Here is a 22,195-nt window from a genome sequence, read left to right as displayed (position 1 = left end):
AGTGATTCACTTAACAACTGTGGCCAGAAAGGTCATAAAATGGGGCAAAAAACCCGCTTAACAAATGCCTCATGTAGCAACAGAAATGTTTGGCTTATATGTGGTTGTAATGCATTCTTGACTTTAAAGTGTGCACGGATGTTGTGTTGAGGCCGAGGACACAGACAAAGCTCTAAGTCAGTGTTTCTCAACCTTGGCAACTTGAAGATGCCCGGACTTCAACTCCCAGAATTCTGGAAGTTGAAGTCCGGGCATCTTCAAGTTGCCAAGGTTGAGAAACACTGCTCTAAGTGGCCTCAACGACCTTCTAAAAAGATGCAAATGACCAGCTTTCTGCAAGGAGTATAAACTCTTCCCTTCCCCACCATCCAGCCAGAGCTGAAGAAGCTTCTTAGATGAGAAGAGAAAAGTCTTTAAAGAAGACACAAATAAACCTCCAAGTGGCCTCAACGACCCTCTAAAAAGGAGGCAAATGACCAGCTGTTTGCAAGGAGGATAAATCCTTCCATTCTCCACCATCCAGTCAGAGCTGAAAAAGCTTCTTGGATGGGAATTGAAACATCTTCAAAGAAGACAGAAATGACCCTCCAAGTGGCCTCAATGACCCTGTAAAAGGATGCAAATGACAGCTGTCTGCAAGGAGGATCAATCCTTCCATTCTCCACCATTCAGTGAGACCTGAAGAAGCTTCTTGGATGAGAAGCGAAACGTCTTCAGAGAAAAACCAGAAAGCCCGGTTGCCTCTTGAAAAAGCCCCTTTGGGACAACCAGGACCTGGAGGTCTGAGAAGCCCCATCGATAATTTAATGAGATGCAACCAAGGCCATACTAACTTCCAAATCTGCAGCTTCATTTTCAGCTTAATTAGTTTAGCTCTGTGGGATATTGATGGTGACTCAATCCAGCCTGGGGGGGGGGGCTTGTTTGAAAGGCGGTGGGGCTTAGGAACCCCAGTTCAAACCCCCGAAAGCACTGAGGTCCAAATGGGCACAAAAACGTTCTCATTTTTTCGGCAGAGCTTCTCCTCCTGGCCTTTTCTCTTCTCTGCCCCGCAGGGCTCTTGCACAGAGGGGGCAGAATTACTTTTGAAAGGTTCAAAAGCAACGGAGAGCTTTTATTGGAATTATTGAGTTTGTCATCTGCATCTCCATCACTGTCTGGTTTGGCTCTGCAACCCAACAAGGCAGACGGAGACTTCAGAGGAGAATCAGGACTGCAGACAAAACAATGACTACCAACCTGCCTTCCATTGAGGACCTGCACACTGCAGGAGTCAAAAAGAGGGATGTGAAAATAGCTACAGACCCCTCGCATCCTGGACATAATTTGTTCCAACTTCTACTCTCAAAACTACGCTATAGAGCACACTGCACACCAGAACAACTAGACACAAGGACAGTTTCCCCCCCGAATGTCATCCCTCTGCTAAACAACTAATCCCCACAACACTGTCAAACTATTTACTAAGACTGTATTCCTATTCTTCTTCTCTTCCTTCCTAGTACCTCTCTCTCCCCACTTATGACTATAACCATGTTGCTTGTATCTTTCAATTTATATTGTTTTCATTTGTTTCCTAGTACGATTTGATAGCTTATTACTAACCTATGACTATCACTAAGTGTTGTATCTTTTTACTCTTGATGAATGTATTTTATTCTCCTTATGTCCACTGAGAGCATCTGCACCAAAGACAAATCCCTTGTGTGGCCAATCACTCTTGGTCAATAAAGAATTCTATTCTATTCCAATTCCAATTCCTATTCTATTCTCTCCTCTATTCTGTTCTGTTCTATTCGATTCCGTGACCCGTCAAAAGCGCGGACGGCAAAAGCGCGATCGACAAAATCGCGCCTTTGACGTCATCACAGCGCGACGAAAAAGATCGAAAAATTCAAATAAAAATTAATAAAAATTAAATTAAAGCAAGCCGATTCACATAAAGGTAAGGGTTAGGCTTAGGGTTAGGGTTAGGGTTAGGTTAAGGGTTAGGGTTAGCTTTAGAGCGTTAGCGTTAGCGTTAGGGTTAGGATAAGGGTTAGCGTTACGTTTTTCGTTACTTTAACGGTTAGGTTTAGGGTTAGGTTTAGGGTTAGGTTAAGAGTTAGGGTTAGGGTTAGGGTTAGGGTTAGGTTTGGGGGGGTTAGGGGAAGGTTTTAGCTTTATTTTTACATTTTTTCGATCTTTTTCGTCGCGCTGTGATGACGTCACAGCGCGCTTTTGTCGAGCGCGATTTTGTCCTACGCGCTTTTGTGGTGGAACCTATTCTATTCTCTCCTCTCCTATTCTATTCTATTGTCTCCTCTCCTCTCCTCTCCTCTCCATTCTATTCTCTCCTCTATTGTTATTCTATTCTACTCTATTCTATTCTATTCTCTCCTCTATTCTACTCTCTCCCCTCCCCTTCCCTACCCTCCATTATATTCTACTCTCTCCTCCATTGTTATTCTATTCTATTCTCTCCTCTCCTCTATGCTATTCTATTCCATTCCATTCTAATCTCTCCTCTCTTCAGATGTTCTGTTCACCTACTTTAGTGGACCGGATGTGGCTTTCTGGGAAACGAAGGATTTTTTTAAAAACACCCTTTAAAGTTTTTTTTAAAAAAAACACCCAGCAAACCAATTACCCACTTTTAATGCCAAAGTACTTATTTATTTAAGCGCCTCGGTCCGATTACTCCCGAGGAACGTCAAAAGAGGGTTACGTTAAAGCACATTAGAGGAGATTAAAACTCAAAAGTCCCATGGATTAAAATGGCAAAACGGAACGGCAGAACTGGCTGCTGCACCATTCATGTGGATGGGGCACCACACCGCCTCTTTTTGCCTGCAACATTGCATCAATAGAATAGAATAGAATAACAGAGTTGGAAGGGACCTTGGAGGTCTTCTAGTCCAACCCGCTGCTTCAGCAGGAAACCCTACACCACTTCAGACAAACTTCCAGTGTTGGAGCATTCACAACTTCTGGAGGCAAGTTGTTCCACTGATTCATTGTTCTCACTATCAGGAAATTTCTCCTTAGTTCTAAGTTGCTTCTCTCCCTTATTAGTTTTCACCCATTGCTTCTTGTTCTGTCCTCAGGTGCTTTGGGGAATAGCTTGACTCCCAAATCTTCTTTGGGGCAACCCCTGAGATATTGGAAGGCTGCTATCCTGTCTCCCCTTGTCCTTCTTTTCATCAAACTAGAGATACCCAGTTCCTGCAACCGTTCTTCATATCTTTTAGCCTCCAGTCCCCTAATCCTCTTTGTTGCTCATCTTTGCCCTCTTTCCAGAGTCTCCACATCTTTTTTTCATATCGTGGCGACCAATTATAAAGGTACTCGAAGAGAAGCAAAAATGGGGTTTGGGCTGATTATCAAGATGGGTAAAAATAAAATTAAAGCAGGGATAAAACGCAGCGCCTGCCGAAAAGGGAAACGTGGAGGTGTGACAAACAGACAGCTTGAGGATTGCTCCGTCATGGCATTTGTCAAAACTACACCGGGGGTGGGGAGAGAATTGAAAATGCTGCCCTGGGGAGTCCCATCCACCTCTTGCAAAATGGCTGTGGTGGTTGCAAAGAAGAATAGAAATACAGCTGGAAGGGACCTCAGAGGTCTTCTAGTCCAGCCCCCTGCTCAAGCAGGAGACCTTATACTATTTCAGACAGGTGGCTGTCCAGTCTTTTCTTAAAAGCCTCCAGGAATGGAGCACCCACAACTTCTGGTGGCAAGCAGTTCCACTGGTTCATTGTTCTCACTGTTAGGAAGTTTCTCCTTAGATCCAGGCTGCTTCTTTCCCGGATTAGTTTCCATCCATTGTTCCTTGACTTGCCTTCTGGTGTTTTGCAAAATAAATCAGCCCACTCCTCTTTGTGGCAGCCCTTCAAATATTGGAAGACTGCTATCATGTCCCCACTAGTCCTTCTTTTCTCTAGACCAGTGTTTCTCAACCTTGGCAACTTGAAGATGTCTGGACTTCAACTCCCAGAATTCCCCAGCCAGCGAATGCTGGCTGGGGAATTCTGGGAGTTGAAGTCCAGACATCTTCAAGTTGCCAAGGTTGAGAAACACTGCTCTAGACTAGCCAGACCCAAATCCTGCAATTGTTCTTTGAATGTTTTAGTCTCCAGGCCTTTAATCATCTTAGTTGCTCTTCTTTCTACACTTTTCCCCCCAAAGTCTCAACATCTTTTTTGTAATGTGGGGACCAAAACTGGCTTCACTATTCAAGGTGTGGCCTTACGAAGACTTTAGAAATCGGTAGTAATACCAGTTGCCATGGATGGCTGTGAAGGTTGGACCACAAGAAAGGCTGAGCGCCAAAGAATGGAGGCCTTTGAACTCGGGTGCTGGAGAAGACTCCTGCATTGAGTCCCTTGGACTGCAAGGCCATCCAACCGGTCAGTCCTAGAGGAGATCAACCCTGGCTGCTCTTTAGAAGGCCAGATCCCGAAGAGGAAACTCAAAGACTTTGGCCACCTGATGAGAAGGAAGGACTCCCTGGAGAAGAGCCTCATGCTGGGAACGATGGAGGGCAAAAGAAGAAGAAGGGGACGGCAGAGAAGGAGGGGGCTAGATGGAGTCACCAAAGCAGTCGGCATGAGCTTGAATGGACTCCAGAGGATAATAGAGGACAGGAAGGCCTGGAGGAATGTGGTCCATGGGGTTGCGATGAGTCGGGCATAACTTCACAACTAACAACAATCCCTGACAAGGGCAGTCCAGTCTCTTCTTGAAAGCCTCCAGGGATGAAGCTCCCACAACTTCCGAAGGAAACTTCTGTTCCATGTGTGGATTGTTCTCCCTGTCAGGAAATTCCTTCTTATTTCCAGGTTGAATCTCTCCTTGGTCAGTTTCCATCCATTCTTCCTTCTCTGACCTTCAAAGATACCTTGGAGAATAACTTGAACTTCTCCTCTCTGGGGCAGCTCCTCAAATATTGGAAGATGCTATCAAGTTTCCCCCTAGTTCTCAACTTATGATCACGATGGAAAGCCCAAAATTTATGTGAGACGCTGAAGTGAGTTTTGCGCCTTTTTGAGACCTTTCTTGCCACAGTTGTTAAGTGAATCACTGCAGTTTGACAAGTTAGTCACCAGGTTGTTAAGGGAATCCGGCTTCCCTTATTGACTTGGCTCGTCAGAAGGGGATTGTGTGACCTTGGGACACAGCAACGGTCGTAAGTGTGAACCAGTTGCCAAGCATCTGAATTTTGATCACACGATCGTGGGGATGCTGCAGAGATTGTAATTGCACAAGTCACTTTATTCGGTGCTGTGGTAACATTGAATGGTCACTGAACAAAGTGTTGTAAATTGAGGACTACCTGTATGTAAACAGAGAACAAACCCCACTTCCTTCCAACATTGACGATGTTATCCAGTTGGGTTATGAAATATCTACAAGAAAACAAACTCAGAGACCACCAAGGGCCCCACAGTCCTCCTCCTCCTCCTCCTCCTCCTCCTCCTCCTCCTCTTCTCCACCAACCCTCCTCCCTTCTAGTTAAGGACTACCTGCAATCCCACACTCCTTGCCAGGAGCCAGGAGTGTGGCATTCCTTTGGTTGCCCTTGCATTGACAAGCGGCGCACCAGGCCTGCAGCCATTTTTTCTTGTGGCTCTCAGGCCTGCCACAATGTCTCTTCTGCTATGCCTTTTCTATGGTGGGAAAACGGGAGGGGGGATTGTACGGAGTTCGATGCGATGTAGCCATAACAACATTCTTTCTCGAAAGCCAAGGTCATCCTTTGTCTCTGCACCTGACTGGAACTGGATAGGTGGAACCGTGGGATGGGCTTGTGGGTGGCTGGGCAGGGTCTTGAACTTTCAACTGGGTGGGGAAAACCGGGAAGCCTTCAGATTCGGGTTTTCCCAGATGTGCCAACATGGCTCTCTTCATAAATTGGAACTTTGAGGAATCCTTTGCCTTGGACTCTGATTTAATTTTGGATGCTATTTGGAATCCTGACACGGCTGCAGCATCCCAGCTTTTGTGTCTGTGTGTGTGTGTGTGTGTGTGTGTGTGTGTGTGTGTGTGTGTGTGTGTGTGAGACGGCCTGTGACCTTCCAGGCCGGTTTCCGATGAGCCAAGTCAATGGGGGGAGGGAAACAGGTTTTGCATAACGACCGTGTGATTTGCTTAACAACTGGGGCGGAAAAGGGGATTAAAGCAGGTGCATCTCACTTAGCCATGGGAATTGCATTCCCCGTTGTGGCCATTACATCGAGGACTGAGAGATTTGCCAGGGGGAGAGGCTGGAAACTCCCCATACAAAGGGTGTGTGTGTGTGTGTGTGTGTGTGTGTGTGTGTGTGTGTGTGTGTGTTTGTCTGCTGCTTTCTGGCAACGTTGCCGCTTTGGGGGAAACGAAAGCCGCCACCGCAGCTGTGGAGCATTTCCAGGGGCCGCCTCTCCGCCAGCCAGCTGCCCCACGGACAACAGCACCCCACCCCATTCCTTGCGAGCTCCCTCCCTCCCTCCCTAGCCTCCCCCTCCCCGCCCCCCTCTTTCTCTTCTCTTCTCACAAAAACCAGGACAGCCTAATTGCTGCTGATGCAGTTGCCATGGCAACCGCAGGAGATGTTCGCTTCCCCTCCACCCTTCCTCCCCCCCCCAAAAAAAACCTCATCTTGTCTTGCCATCAAAAGAAGGAAAGCCCCAGCCGTCTCTGGGCGAGGCCAGGCAGGTTTGATTTTATTTCCCCAACTGCTGCAAAGCGGCGGGGAGGGGGACGAATCCTCAGCCCCCTCCCCAAAGCATCCCCAAAAGAGAAACCTCTTCCTTGCCCCCCCTGCCCCCTCCAGGTAGGATTCTCTGAAGCCAGAGGAAGGAAATCTTATTTACATTTATTTTTTGACAAAGTCCTTTCCTCTTTTTCACGTTGCTTCCCAAAGGCTGAGGAAGGGGCTGCAAAGACCACCCCCCCCCCCCGGCTCAATCCAGCTGTGGGCTCTCTCAGCTGCACGCTTGTCTTTCCAGGCCAAAATAAATAAGCTTTAAATGGAAAAAGCCTCCCATTTAAATTCCAGATTGGTCAGAAAAGGATTCTGTCAACAAAGCACTCTGTGTGTGCGTGTGTGTGTATCTGTGTGTGTGATGGGGGGGGGGTTGCAAACAGTGGGAGATGCGCTGCCAGCAGAATTTAGGAGTGAAAACAACCCCTGGATTTTGGGATCCGTTTCGGTGCTGCGCAGAATCTGGCGATACACAGGAAGTCCTCGACTTATGACAGCCTGTTTAGCGACCGTTCCAAGAGGACAACAGCGCTGCGAAAAAGGGACGTGCGGCTGTCTTTCGCACTCACGACCCTTGCAGCCGTCCCCCCCCCTGGTAATGTCATCAAAATTCAGGCGCTTGGCCACGGGCTCACATTTATGACGGTCGTAATGCTCCCGTGTGTGTGTGAGAAAGCCGGATTCGCTTCACAGCCGTCTGACTCACTGAAGTGAGCTCTGCCCCATCTTACGACCTCTTGCCAGTGTTGTGAAGCGAATCGCTGCCATTGCTAAGTTAGTCACGTGGTTCTTAAGTGAATCTGGCTCCCCTAGGGACTTGGTTTGTCACAAAGGGGGATCCCGGGGGACACTGCGACTGTCGTAAATGCGAGCCGCTTGGGTCAAACATCCGAATGTAAATAATATGGCCATGGGGATGTGAAAAATGGTCGTAAGTCACTTTTTCCCCCAGTGCCGTTGTAGCTTTGAACAGTCACTAAGCGAATGTTTTCCTCAACCTCACACTGAGCTCTTTCTGAGATGCAACCATCTTTGGGACCCCAAAGCTAAAGGCATGGGGGGCAGCCCATGGATTTTGTGTGTTGTGGCCTGTCAGCCGCCAGCCCCTCCAGCAGCCGAATCAGAGGAGGGGGAGGGGGAGGTGTGGGAGTCAGGGTCAGTATCAGGGCAACCTGGGAGCTCCGAGGGGGAAGAGGGAATGGAGCTGGCAGAGAGTGGGGGACGGAGCCTGGGCTGTCCGTCAGCCCCCAGATGGAGAGTCAACAGCCCCCAAGTCTGGAGGTGGCTGCTGAGGAAGAGGAGGAGCAGCTGGATCCAGTGCCTGACATGCGGATAGGCAGAGGAGAGGAGAGCAGAGGAAATCTATGGGCCGGTCCTTGGGACGGAAGAGCCACCACTGCTAGCGAAGCCCCACCCTAGCTCTGGGATTCAAAGGCAGGGGGCGGAGATGAATAGATGTGACAGAGGAGAGGAGAGCAGTGGAAATCTATGGGCCGGTCCTTGGGACGGAAGAGCCACCAATGCCAGGGAAACCCCACATGAGCTCTGGGGAGAAAAGGCAGGGGTGGAGATGAATAGATGTGACAGACGACTATTCATCTCCCTGCTGGACGGACTTGTTAGCCTTTGGCGAGAGAGACGCTTTTTGCTGGGGCTGTGGTGCTCCTAATTTCCCTTTTGGGGCCAGTTTCGTGTGCTGGCAAGTCCAGTTGGTTGTTTTCTCAGCTGACCCTTTCCTGGGGTGAAGGCCAAAGTGAAGGTGTGCATTGCTGCCTTTCTCCCCCCCTCCTCTCCCTCCATCGTGCTCGGCCCTTCCTTGGCACCCGGGGAGGCCCCGGAGGTTCACCAAGTGGGGAAAAGGCTGGCTGAGATGGTCCCCCCCACCCCCCCAAGGTTGGGTTTCCTGCTGCAGCTTTCTGCTTTTTCTTCTCCGTTGGCTCCGGTGGGCCTTGGGCTCCCTTCCCCGGGATCTCACTGGGAACATTTGCAAATGGGGGGGGATTTTGGCTCCAGAGCCCTCCTGGCCCCCCTTCCTGGCCAAGGCCTCCTTTGGATCTTCCCTGGCCTCCTTCCTTTCTTCCCCTTCCATCCACACTTCCTGCTTCCTTCCTTCCTATTTCCTTCCTTCCTTCCCCCTCCACTGCTACCTCATCTCCTTCCTTCCTTCCTTCCTATTTCCTTCCTTCCTTTCTTCCCTTCCATCCACACCTCATCTTCTTCGTTCCTTCCTTCCTGTCCTTCCTTCCTTCCCCTTCCATCCAAACCTTATCTCTTTCCTTCCTTCCAAGCTCTCTCCTTCCTTTTTCCTTCCTTCCCCCTCCACTCACACCTCATCTCCTTCCTTTCTGGCAATCCTTCCTTCCTTCCTTCCTTCCTTCCTTCCTTCCTTCCTTCCTTCCTTCCTTCCTTCCTTCCTTCCTTCCTTCCTATTTCCTTCCTTCCTCTTCCCCTTCCATCCACACCTCCTTCCCTCCTTTCTAGCTATCCTTCCTCCCTTCCTTCCAAGCTCTCCTTCCTTCCTTCCTTCCTTCCTTCCTTCCTTCCTTCCTTCCTTCCTTCCTTCCTTCCTTCCTTCCTTCCTTCCTTCCTTCCTATTTCCTTCCTTCCTCTTCCCCTTCCATCCACACCTCCTTCCCTCCTTTCTAGCTATCCTTCCTCCCTTCCTTCCAAGCTCTCCTTCCTTCCTTCCTTCCTTCCTTCTTTCCTTCCTTCCTTCCTTCCTTCCTTCCTAGCTATCTCTCCTTCCGTCCCTCCCTCCCCGCACCGCCATCCCTCCCTTCTCCCACTCACCTGTGTGATGCTGTCCCGCATGGTGGGGGAACGGCCCCGCCGCGTGGTGGTCGTGGCCATGGTGGTGGTGGTCTCCATGATGGTCGTGGACATGTCCGCCAGCAGGGTGGTGGCCGTGGTCTCGGTGGTCATGACGGAGGGCACCTCGCCCACCAGCCTCAGGTTGCCCTCCACCTTCACGTTGGCGTCGCTCTCGGCGGCCAAGGAGAGGACCTTCAGCCCATTGTAGTACAGCCCCGAGACCTGGCCCTGGAAGGGGCGGCCCTGGTCGCGGCCTCCGATCTTGATGGCGGCCTGGCTGTTGAAGATGGTCAGCTGACGACCTGCCGGAGGAGCCACAAAGAGGGGCGGAGAGGTGAAAAGGGGGCTCGGCCAGCTGCGGCATCCCAACACCAGAGCTGTCAAGGGGAGGGCGGGCGGGCGGAAGTCAGGCTAGGCGGCCCCCCCACCTGCCTCCCCTTATGCGCCAGGCTTCCACACGCATCGGCCTCCTGATCCCCGGGGTCTTTCCCCAGCGGTGTCCCCCCCCCCCCCGAGCACAAATGGCCCCTTGAACCCTCAGCTGAGCATATCTGCTCTCCCCCCAAACCAAACCCTCCGGCCCTTCTTAGCCAGGCTTGGCCAGGGGCCCCATGGCAGCTACCAGGCCCCTCTGATGGGGGCCAGGTGGGAATCCAGCCATCGCCTCCACTTGCTCTTCCTTTGCACCATCTCCTATCAATTCTCCTGCTTTCCTTATTCATCTCCTGAACAGCCCCTCCTTCCTTCCTTCCTCCCTCCCTCCCTCCCTCCCTCCCTCCCTCCCTTCCTTCCTTCCTCACTGAGCTTTCTTTATCTTTTCTGCTTCTTTCTTGCCCTTCCTTCCTTCTTCCCTGCCTTCTTCCTTCCCTCCCTATTTCTCCCTTTGCTTCCATTCTTCTTTCTGTCTGTCCCTCCTTCTGTGATATCCATACTCCTCCCTCCCCTCCTTCTTCTCTGCCTCCTTCCTCCCTTCCTTCCCTCCCCATTTCTCCCTTTGCTTCCATTCTTTCTTTCTTCCATCCTTCCTTCTTCCCTGCCTCCTTCCCTCCCTTCCTATTTCTCCCTTTGCTTCCATTCTTCCTTCTCTCTGTCTCTCTTTCTGTGATATCCATACTCCTCTTTCCCTTCCTTCCCTCCTTCTTCCTTCTTCTCTACCTCCTTCCTTCCTCCCTCCTTTCCCTCCCCATTTCTCCCTTTGCTTCCATTCTTCCTTCCTTCCTTCTTCCCTGCCTCCTTCCTTCCCTCCCTATTTCTCCCTTGGCTTCCTTCCTCCCTCCCTCCCTCCCTTCCATCAAAGCCTGAGGAGGATTTTAAGCAGATGCCCTCCCTCCTACCTCTCCCCCACCCATGCAATCCCAGAGACCTGAGGCTGCTCACCAGCTGTGGGGGGGGGGGGGGATGAGGACAGCAAGGGGCCTGCTTCAGCCAGCAGCCCAAAGAACCAAGTACCCTCTCCTTCTGCTCCCCTCCTCTTTCTGATTAGGGAGGGGGGGGAGATGGGTCTACTGCAGTGTCCAGCCTCCCTGCTTCTCCATCCTTTCTCTCACCCCCTCCCCACAATTCTGGAAAGAGAGCCCCTGTTTCTCCCTTTTCTGAGCCCCCCCCCCCTGGAATATCAGTAGGCTCTCCAAACCCACCACCCACTCCGATCTGGCTTCTTGGCCAATGAAGCATCGAGTGCCTCCCGGAAGACAAACTGCCAAGTGGACATTCAGGCGCCCAAAAATAAACTCCTGTTTTCCGGCGCGTGATTGCACACCCGCCAGCTAGTCTTCCGGTTACTGGCACTCAAGAACAGGAAGCAAACTCCTTGTCCCGACAAAAACCCCTTTTATTAATTTCCTGTGAATTCTGCTCCTTCACATCCAGCAAAGTCTTTCAAAGGAGGATTTACAGTCACAGACCTTCTCTGGCTTGGAAAGCTGCCAGGGCCATATCTGCAAAACTTGGCATGGAGTCTTGGAGAATGACGGCCCAATTAAGCGAACTAATGGTCTCCTGCAAACTCCACTCCCCTTTCGCTCCCCTTTTATTTCCTCTGGGAGGGGCCATTCACCGTCCACCTGTGGCCTTACTCCCAAGTCGACCCCTGTTCCTTAGCTGTTCCCTTCGTCTGGCCACTCTGCGCATGCACACACTGGGAACAGGCTCCAGCTGTTCGTCTGCCCCACTGATGTCTGACTCTGAAGGCAGCTGATAACTGTCAGACGGCTCTGGCCCCCTCTCTGCCTCCGACGCAGAGCCCTCCTCAGAGCCTTCCCCAGACTCCAGGACTGGCCCAGGTTCCTCCCCAACCTCCTTACTGTACCCAGTCAAGCATGCAACATTCATCTTGTGACACAAATAGCCCTCAACTTACGACCACAGTAGAAGCCAATATTTCTGTTGCTGAGTGAGACCTTGGTGAGGGGAATTCCCCCCTCCATTTTACGACCTTGTCGTTGAGTGAATCGCTGCAAATGTGAAATGTGTAACCCGGTTGTTAAGTGGCCTCCACGTTGACTTTGCTTGCCAAAAGGCTTTGGCACACCACAACCGTCGTAAATATGAGTCAGTTGCCTAGCAGCTGAAGTTTGATCACAGGACCACGGGGCATGTGGCAACAGCCGTAACTGTGAAAAAGGGTCCCAATTTGCAACGGTCACTAAACGAAGCATCATAAGTTGAGGCCTAATCTGCATTGCGTTGGGCTAGTTTAAAGGATGGGCTGAATCCAGAAAACGGGTTCGTTCAGACCCCAGTTGAAGAGAATGATCTAATTTTGGTAACAAAAGCCCCTCAAACTTCCTTCCCAGGAGATACTAATCTTGTCCAGGTAGTCCTTGATTTACAATGGTTCATTTAGTGACTGTTCATAGTTACGACAGCCCTAAAAAAAACCACGAACCTACAGCTGATTTTAACAATTATAACCCTTGCAGCATCCCCAGGGTCACGTGATTTGCATTCGGATGCTTGACAACCGACTCACATTTACGACAGTGTCCCGGGGTCACGTGATTCCCCTCTTGCAACCTTCTGACAAGCCAAGTCAAGAGGGAAGCCGGATTCACTTAACGGCCAAGTTAGGTGCAGTCAGGGATTCACTATGAAACTTCCTAACTGAGTACAATTAACCAGTGGAACTGCATGCCACCTGAAGTTGTGGGTGCTCCATCATGGGAGGCTTTTTTAAAGGAGAGACTTTGCAGTCTGAAATTGTATAGGGTCTCCTGCTTGAGCTGGACTAGAAGACCTCCAAGGTCCCTTCCAGCTCTATTCTGATTGAAATAGTCGAGGGTTTCCTGCTTGAGCAGGGGGCTGGACTAGAAGACCTCCAAGGTCCCTTCCAGCTCTATTCTGATTGAAATAGTCGAAGGTCTCCCGCTTGAGCTGGGGTTCGACTAGAAGACCTCCAAGGTCCCTTCGAGCTCTGTTCTGATTGAAATCGTATAGGGTCTCCTGCTTGAACAGGGGGTTGGACTAGAAGACCTCCAAGGTCCCTTCCAGCTCTGTTCTGATTGAAATCGTATAGGGTCTCCTGCTTGAGCAGGGGGTTGGACTAGAAGACCTCCAAGGTCCCTTCCAGCTCTGTTCTGATTGAAATCGTATAGGGTCTCCTGCTTGAACAGGGGGTTGGACTAGAAGACCTCCAAGGTCCCTTCCAGCTCTGTTCTGATTGAAATCGTATAGGGTCTCCTGCTTGAGCAGGGGGTTGGACTAGAAGACCTCCAAGGTCCCTTCCAGCTCTGTTCTGATTGAAATCGTATAGGGTCTCCTGCTTGAACAGGGGGCTGGAGTAGAAGACCTCCAAGGTCCCTTCCATTCTATTCTGATTGATTGATTGATTATTGATTGATTAAACAAATGTGGCAAGGAAAGTCGTCAAAGGGGGCAAAACTCAAACAAATTCCCTCATTTTGGATGCAGTTATGGACATAAATTGAGGAATCTGTGTGTAAGGAAGTATGTAAATCTGTGTCCTATAGTATACGTGGGTATATGCAGAATTTTGTATTTATTTATTGTCAAGGTTATGCAGCCGTATGCAGCAAAATTTCATTTTAATGTGTGCCTATTAGCGTACACTGAAATTGAGAATGAAGTTATTCTAAAGTTCTTCTATTTTACCTGCAGCTTTGCCCAGGGATCATATTGGATCCTGGATCCATTTGATCAGCCTAGGAGGCCCCGAATGCAGGAAAGGGATTACAGGTAACTCACGAACACAACAGAGCCCAACATTTATGTTGGTAAGTGAGACATTTAAGTGAGTTCTGCCCCATTTTACAACTGTTCCTGCCACAGTTGTTAAGTGAATCATTGCAGTCGTTAAGTTAGTAACCCGGTTGTTAAGTTTAATCTGGCTTCCCCTTGGACTTTGCTTGCCAGAAGGTAGCAAAAGGGGATCCCGTCACCCCTGCCACCGTCATAAATGTGAGTCAGTTGTCAAGCATCCGAATATAGATCATGTGACAAATGGGGAGGCGGAAACATCCGTAACGGTGAAAAACAGTTTGTAAGTCACTTTTTTTCAGTGCTGTTGTAACTTTGGATGTTCACTAAGTGAACTTTCGTAAGTCGAGGACTGCCTGTAATAATTCGGGATCGAAATTCAGCAGTTTCCAAGACAAGGAAGCCAATCCATCTTGGCTTGGGGCTCTGTGCTGACTTGAAAAATAAGCTTTACAAAACCCTTAATCAAAGATAAAAGGTTCCCTGGTTGTGCTTGTCGTTCCTGACTCTAGGGGGCGCTGCTCATCTCTGTTTCAAAGCCGGAGAGCCAGCGCTGTCCGAAGACGTCTCCGTGGTCATGTGGCCGGCATGACTCAATGCCGAAGGCTCACAGAACGCTGTTCCCTTCCCACCAATTCCTATTTTTCTACTTGCATTTTTTACCTGCTTTCGAACTGCTAGGTTGGCAGAAGCTGGGACAAAGAACCGGGAGCTCACTCCGTTACACGGTGCTGGGGATTCGAACCGCCAAACTGCCAGCCTTTCTGATCGACAAGCTCAGCGCCTTAGCCACTGAGCCACCCTTGGTTCTTAAGGGCCCCCTTTTCTACAGATTTCCTATTGTCCCCTGGCGTGTTTGTTCTGGGTCCCTGTGTAATTTTCCACCTGCATGCAGAGTTGCACATATGAACTGCCAACCCCACGCATGTGCTAGGCATGGGACAGATGACTAGAGAGTCAAGCTGAGATGCTGCAATGAATGATGAAACAAATGCAAGTGTGTAAAGCCAGAGGGCAATTTTACTCATTGCAAACGAAGTGCGTTTGTGGGTATTTGTGTCTATGTGAATGTAGCACCAGGGCCAAATTAAACATCTGTGCAAACTAAGAGGATTTAGCAATCTTGGTGTGTAATAATTCATGAACAAAACTGGCTAAGTAGCTAATAGGACTCTCCCCTTGTGGGTTCGTGTAAACCTACATTATTGTTCAGGCTTGCTGGCATTCCCAGAGGCTCATTGCTGGAGCCAGTTTCTTGCTGCAATCGTGATGCTGAATGGAACGTGAGTGCAGGACGTTCTCGACTTATGACCACTACTCAGTGTGAAATTTCCACAGCTAAGCGAGACATCTGTCAAATGAATCCCCCCTCCCCAATTAACAACCTTTCTTGCCGCAGTTGTTAAGTGAACCGCTGTAATTGTTACATTAGTCACCCAGTTGTTAAGTGAAACTGGCTTCTCCCTTGACTTGCTTGTCAAAAGATGATCACAGGAGGCTGGCACACTGCCACCGTCATAACTGTGAGTCAGTTGGCAAGTGTCTGAATTTTGATCACGTCGCCCCCGGAGACGTGCAGCTGTCATTAAGTGTGAAAAATGGTCATAAGTCACCTTTTCTCAGTGCTGTTGTAACAGAGGAACTGGAACAGTTACTAAATGAACTTTTGTAAGTCGAGGACTGCCTGTATGGAATTATGGTCATAAATTGTGTGGCGGTTGTTAAACGGGTTGTCCCATGCCTTTACCTGATCTTACAGGCATTTTTGCATTTTTCCTCCAACTCGCTTTGGCCAAAATTTGCAGTCATGTGACTGCGGGGTCCGTAAACGTGAGTTGGTTGCTAAGCACCCAAAAGGTTATCACATGACAGTGTGTTTGTGTGTCTCTTTGTGTGCACAGCGGTCAGAACTCTGAAACTGTGTTGTAGGTACATTTGGGTGGGGGCATCACAACTTTGAATGGCCGCTAGGTGAATGGTCATTAAATGAAGATGACCTGTGCTGTGTGTTCTGACCGAGGCTTCCCAAGAGCCTCCTTGTCACGACAAAAAACCCTTTTATAAATTGACTGTGAATTCTGCTCATTCACATCCAGCAAAGACTTTCGAGGGAGGATTTATGGTCACAGACCTTATCTGGATTGGAGAGCTGCCAGGCCGATCTCTGCAGAACTTGGCCAGGAGTCTCGGAGAGTCACGAACCAATGAAGCAAACTAATTGTCTCTCCTGCAAACTCCACTCCCCTGTCGCTCCTCTTTTATTTCCTCTGGGAGGGGCCATTCATCGTCCATCTGTGGTCTTCCTCCCAAGTCGACCCCTGTTCTTTAGCTCTTCCCTTCGTCTGGCCACTCTGGGAACAGGCTCCAGCTGTTCTTCCGCCTCACTGATGTCCGACTCCAAAGGCAGCTGATAACTGTCAGACGGCCCTGGCCCCCTCTCTGCCTCCGACACAGAGCCCTCCTCAGAGCCTTGCCCAGACTCCAGGACTGGCCCAGGTTCCTCCCCGACCCTCCTCACTGTCTGAGTCTGCCGCCAGCTCCATTGGCCCCTGGCGGGCCACAACACTGTGCCACCTGCAGCTCTCTGAGGGAAGGCAGGATATAATCAGACACAAAGACATACACAAAAACACCTCTCGTACTATTCTAATAGTCATGTTGTGCAAAATGCAGAGAAGGCTAAGAACCTGAACTCACAACATTGTACATCACCAAGAAAGGAAGAGAGCTAAGACTAATGTATCCCAATACTGATATACTCTCTGCAATTTTTGTAACTTTGGCCTATGATTCATTTATTGACCATTCAAAGTTAGGCCGGCAATTAAACAAGCCACTTACGACTGTTTCCCCCACTTCACGACCTTGGCGGCATCCCTGTGATTCAAATTCAGATGCTGGCCCGCTGACTCATACTTACGACCGTTGCTGTGTCCCAAGGTCATTGTGATCCCCTTTGGAGACCTTCTGACGCACCAAGCCAACGGAGAAGCCAGATTCGCTTAACAACCGTGTGACTGACTTAACAACGGCCGTGATTCACTGAACGGCGGTGACTAGAGTGGTCATAAAATGGGACAAAGCTCAATTAACCGATGTCTCACTGAACAACAGAAGTCTTGTAACCTTCCCAGACAGCTTCCAGCGAGCAGAGTCAACGGGCAAAGCCCGATTCGCTTAACAACTGCAGTGATTCGCTGAACGACAGTGGCTAAAAAGGTCATAAAATGTGATGCAGCTCATTTAACAACTGGTTTGCTTAGCCACACAAAAATCAGAGGTTAAGTGGCAGTTGTTATGTTCAGGGCCACCTTAGCCTGTTCTACAGGCAGTCCTTGACTTACAACAATTGATTTAGTGACCGTTCCAAGGTTCGATGGCATGAAAAAAACCCCATTTTTCACACTTATCACCATTTTTCACTTTACGACCACCGCAGCGTCCCCACGGTCACGTGATCCAAATTCAAATGCTTGGCAGCGGGTTCACATTTACGACGGTTGCAGTGTCCCCTTTAGTGACCTTCTGACAAGCCAAGTCAATTGAGGACGCCAGATTCACTTAACAGCCGTGTCCCTAACTTCACAAGTGCAGTGATTCGCTTAACAATGGTGGCAAGAAAGGTGATAAAATGGGGGGGGGGAAATCCACTTAACAACTTTCTCGCTTAGCGACAGACATATCGGGCTCAATCGTGGTCATAAGTCAAGGACTAGCTGCACTACGGCCTGCAAACCCATTTACGTGCTCTAGTTTTTCTTGCTGTTGATGGAGAACTTGCCATTTCCCTTCCTTCACCTGTGCTACATTAATATTCAGATCCAGGCGGCTCATTGGGGCGTTGGATCGATCAAACACGCACTGAGAATCAGCTGGGTTTTCGCTGCATCACGTGGAGAGCCAACTACACAACCGGACTTCACAAAAAGCCTTCCCTACTCATTTGTCCATGAAGCCATGAACCAACTGAAGGGATAGATGACACCTCCTCCTTTGCTCTAGGGCTCTGCACCCCAGAACAACTAGACCCAAGGACCGTTTCCCCCCAATGCCATCCCTCTGCTAAACAACTAATCCCCACAACACTGTCAAACTATTTACTAAGACTGTATTCCTATTCTTCTTCTCTTCCTTCCTAGTACCTCTCTCTCCCCACTTATGACTATAATATTGTGACTTGTACCTTTATGATTTATATTGTTTTACTTGTTTCCTAGTATGATTTGATTGCTTATTAGTAACCTATGACGATCACAACGTGTTTTATCTTTTTATTCTTGATGAATGTATTTTATTTTATTTATTCTTTATATACACTGAGAGCTTATGCACCAAAGACAAATTCCTTCTGTGCCCAATCACACTTGGTCAATAAAGATTCTATTCCATTCCATTCCATATTCTATATTCTATTCTATTCTATTTTATCCCATTCAGAATCCTATTCTATTCTTCTATTCCATTCAATTTTTCTATTCTATTCCTCTAATCCATTCCTTTTTCTTTTCTTTTCTATTCTATTTCTATTCTATTTTATCCCATTCGGAATCCTATTCTATTCTTCTATTCCATTCTATTATTCTATTCTATTCTATTCTATTCTATTCTTCTAATCTATTCCTTTTTCTTTTCTTTTTTTCTTTTCTTTTCTATTCTATTCTATTTTATCCCATTCAGAATCCTATTCTATTCTTCTATTCCATTCCATTCCATTCCATTCCATTCTATTCTATTCTATTCTATTCTGTTCTATTCTATTCTATTCTATTCTATTCCTCTATTCTATTCTATTCCTTTAATCCATTCCTTTTTCTATTCTATTCTATTCTGTTCTGTTCTATTCTATTCTATTCTATTCTATTCTATTCTATTCTATTCTTTTAATCCATTCCTTTTTTCTATTCTGTTCTGTTCTGTTCTGTTCTATTCTATTCTTAGGCTCACCCATGTTTTATTCCCATCATGTCCTGCTTTTAGCATGCCAGTACCAACCTTCTCCATTTTCCCATTCAGGAGCCCATAATTCAAACTTGTCACTAGATTTAAAAAAAATCACCTTTTGAACCAACCAATGGACAATCATTTCACCCAACGTCCTCCCCTTCACACGACTCCGTGATGTGAGCAAAGCCCTCCCTTACCCTTCCTGCCAGCGATGAAGTCTTATTGCAGCCCACAAATTGTATTCCTATAACAGGATAACAGAGCTGGAATGGGCCTTGGAGGTCTTCCAGTGCAACCCCCTTACTCAAGCAGGAGACCCTTTGCCCGTGATGGTGAAGCTATGGCACGTGTGCCAGAAGTGGCACAAAGAGCCATTGCCCGTTGCTCTTCTGGGTTCTAGTGTGCTGGCTAGCTGGTCGTCACACATGTGGGAGCGCCAGAAAACCGCTCGGTGCACATGCATTTGCCAGGAAGATGATTTCCGGTTTCCAGTGTGTGCATACACACCAGCCAGCTGGTCTTCACGCGTGCTTGCACACCAGAAACTGGAAAAGCAGGTGGCTGACACACATGCACGCACCGGAAACCATCTTTCCGGCACACACATGCGCATCGGAGGAGGCTGCTCTTCCAGTTTCCGGCACACACACGTGCATGCAGGCTTCTATTTTGGCACTTAAAACAAATCCTTAAACTCTTGTAGTGATGGAACACATACGCAACTTCTGGTGGCAAGTTGTTCCACTGGTTAATTTTCTCTTTCGCTCTAGGTTGGATCTCTCCTTGATTAGTTTCCCTCCGTTGCTTCTTGTCCTTCTTTCTAGGGCTTTGGAACATAGGTTGACCCTCCCCTCTTCTTTGGGGCAGCCCCTCGTAACCTCATCACAAAATACGCCTCGTCCCCAATTTAAAATAGTTCCATCCTATAAGTTTGTGGTTTTAGTTTTTCCTTTTAACTTAACATTTTGTGTTTTTTGTCTTTAAGAATAAAGATTGTTTCGTTAGGGGAAAAAAATGAAAGGTATTTTTTTAAAAAAATAAGTACAGGTAGCCCTTGATTTATAACCATTCATTAAAGTGACCGTTTCAAGTTACAACGGCACTGAAAAAAGTGACATGACCGTTTTTCACACTTATGACCGTTGCAGCCTCATGTGATCAAAATTCAGAAGCTTGTGCAACTGACTCATCTTTAGGACGGTGGCAATGTCCCGGTATATGTGTGTGTATGTGTGTGTGTGTGTGTGTGTGTGTGAGAGAGAGAGAGAGAGAGAGAGAGAGACAGAGAGAGAGAGAGAGAAAGAGACACAGAGAGAGACACAGAGAGAGACAAAGAGAAAGAGATACAGAGAGAGAGTGACACACAGAGAGAAAGAGACATTGTGTGTGTGTGTGTGTATGTGTGTGTGAGAGAGAGAGACAGACAGAGAGACAGACAGACAGAGAAAGAGACACAGAGAGAGACACAGAGAGACACAAAGAGAAAGAGATACAGAGAGAGAGTGACACACAGAGAGAAAGAGACGTGTGTGTGTGTGTGTGTGTGTGTGTGTGTGTGTGTGATTGAGAGAGAGAAAGAGAGAGAGAGAGAGAGAGAGACGACCTGCTTTTGCAACCTTCTAACAAGCGAATTCCGTGGGGAACCCAGATTTCATTTAACAACCATGTGACTAACTTAACAACCGCAGGGGTTCACTTAACAACGGTGGCCAGAAAAGTTGTAAAGCGGGGCAAAGGTCACTTAACAAATGTCAGGCTTAGCAACGTCAGTTTTGGGCTCAGTTGTGTCATATGTCGAGGGCTACCCGTACTTCAGAAAGTCCAGAGTTTGGGGAAATAATTCTTGTTCTCCTTCGCACACGGAGCAACAAGAATCTTCCCAGTCCTCAGACCTGGATGTTGCCTTTACACGCCTCCATCCACTAATAGGGAGAGTGTTTTGTGTCTTCCATTTTTTGGACGCATCGGATCAATTCAGCAGGAATTCTGTCCTGGGATTCAAAGGAAATCACTTGTTGGGATTCCTGGTTCTTTTTGTCCAGTTCCTGCTGGGGGGGATTGGGAAATGGGAAATGGGATGCACTCTTAGCCTGTTGCTCAACCAAGAATTTGCAACAAGAGAAGAAAAAATCTACTTCAGGATCTCTTGAAGCCATTCAGGGCTGCTGCTGCTGCTGGGCTGGCTCAGTGCATTTAACCCAGTTAGCCTCTTTCTTCTGCTGAATGATGGTTAGCTTTGCCTCTCCTCTCTTGGGGGCGACAGGAGTGCCTGCCTGGCTCCCTTCTTCCTGGGGCTGAGAGAAGGACTGGCCAAAGGGAAGACTGGAACTCACCGGCCGCCCAATCGTAATCCAGCACCTTGGACTTCAACACCAAACAGTAGAAAAATCACCTAAGTTGAAGTTCTTCAACTTCTAGATCTTGACTGTCCTAACACATATAGTCCAGTTGTGGGTTTTCATGTCTGTCTGTCTGTCTGTCTGTCCTTCCTTCCTTCCTTCCTTCCTTCCTTCCTTCCTTCCCTTCCTTCTCCCTTCATTTCTTCCTGTTTCATTTCCTCTCCCTTTTCTTCCTTTTTTCATTCTTTCTTTCTTCTGTCCTTCCTCTTTTCATCCCCCCTTCCTTTCTTCCTGTTTCATTTCCCTTTCCTTCTCTTCCTCCTTCCCTCCTTCTTTTTCTTTCCTTTTCTTTCCTTCCTCTGTCACTCTCTTCCTGTCTTTCTCTTTTCTTTCCTTCCTTCCTCCCTTCTCCTTCCCTCCCTTTCTACCTATTTCATTTCCTCTTCCTTCTCTCCCTTCCCTCCTTGCCCTTTTCCTTCCTTCCTTCCTGTCCCTCCCTTCCTGTCTTCCTGTTTTCTTTCCTCTCTTCCCCCTCCCTTCCCCTTTTTAGTAGGAAAAACCACAGGGGGCTTTGCTGCAAAGGCAGGGAAGAGGAAAGGCCTTGCCATTATTTCTAGTGAGCAAATAATAGGAAGACCCTGAACTTCTCAGGTAGGGGGAGCGGGATGGCATCATGATATCAGTCCTCCAATATCTCAGGGGTTTGCCCCAAAGAAGAGGGAGCCAAGCTATTCTCCAAGGCACCTGAGGGCAGGACAAGAAGCAACGGGTGGAAACTAATCAAGGAGAGAAGCAACTGAGAACTAAGGAGGAATTTCCTAGCAGTGAGAACAATTAGCCAGGGGAAGGACTTGCTTCCATAAGTTATGGGTGATCCATCACTGGAGGCTTTCAAAAATAGAGTGGCCAGCCATTTGACTGGAATGGAATAGGGTTCTCTTCTTGAACAGGGGATTGGACTAGAAGACCTCCAAGGTCCCTTCAAATTCTCTTTTTCTACGACGTCTACAATTCCAGAGGCAGCTTGCAAGCCATAAATGGTAAGCAATAAACGATACATCCCATTTATCGGCAGAAAGTCTGTCCTTCTGTTTGCAAATTCTACAAAACTTTAGCCCTTGCTGACTGGCCACCTTGCCAATGGGGGGTAATATTGTGAAGT

General features: G+C 48.3%; 1 protein-coding gene across 3 annotated transcripts in view; it reads right to left on the bottom strand.

Annotated features, from left to right (window-relative positions):
• LOC106546817 (neurexin-2-beta) overlaps positions 1-22,195 on the bottom strand; it is a 254,983-nt gene that overhangs the window by 21,908 nt on the left and 210,880 nt on the right. For all 3 annotated transcript variants that reach the window (XM_087705334.1, XM_087705337.1, XM_087705335.1), the window contains one exon: positions 9,515-9,837. In XM_087705334.1, coding sequence (XP_087561460.1) covers positions 9,515-9,837 — 323 coding nt within the window. The remainder of the gene's footprint in view (positions 1-9,514; positions 9,838-22,195) is intronic.

Source organism: Thamnophis sirtalis, unplaced genomic scaffold, assembly GCF_051295495.1.
Source record: "Thamnophis sirtalis isolate CommonGarterSnake01/CBP01778 unplaced genomic scaffold, rThaSir2_p1.2 scaffold_2, whole genome shotgun sequence".
Lineage (NCBI taxonomy): Eukaryota > Metazoa > Chordata > Lepidosauria > Squamata > Natricidae > Thamnophis > Thamnophis sirtalis.
This window is presented reverse-complemented; position numbering and strand designations above follow the sequence as displayed.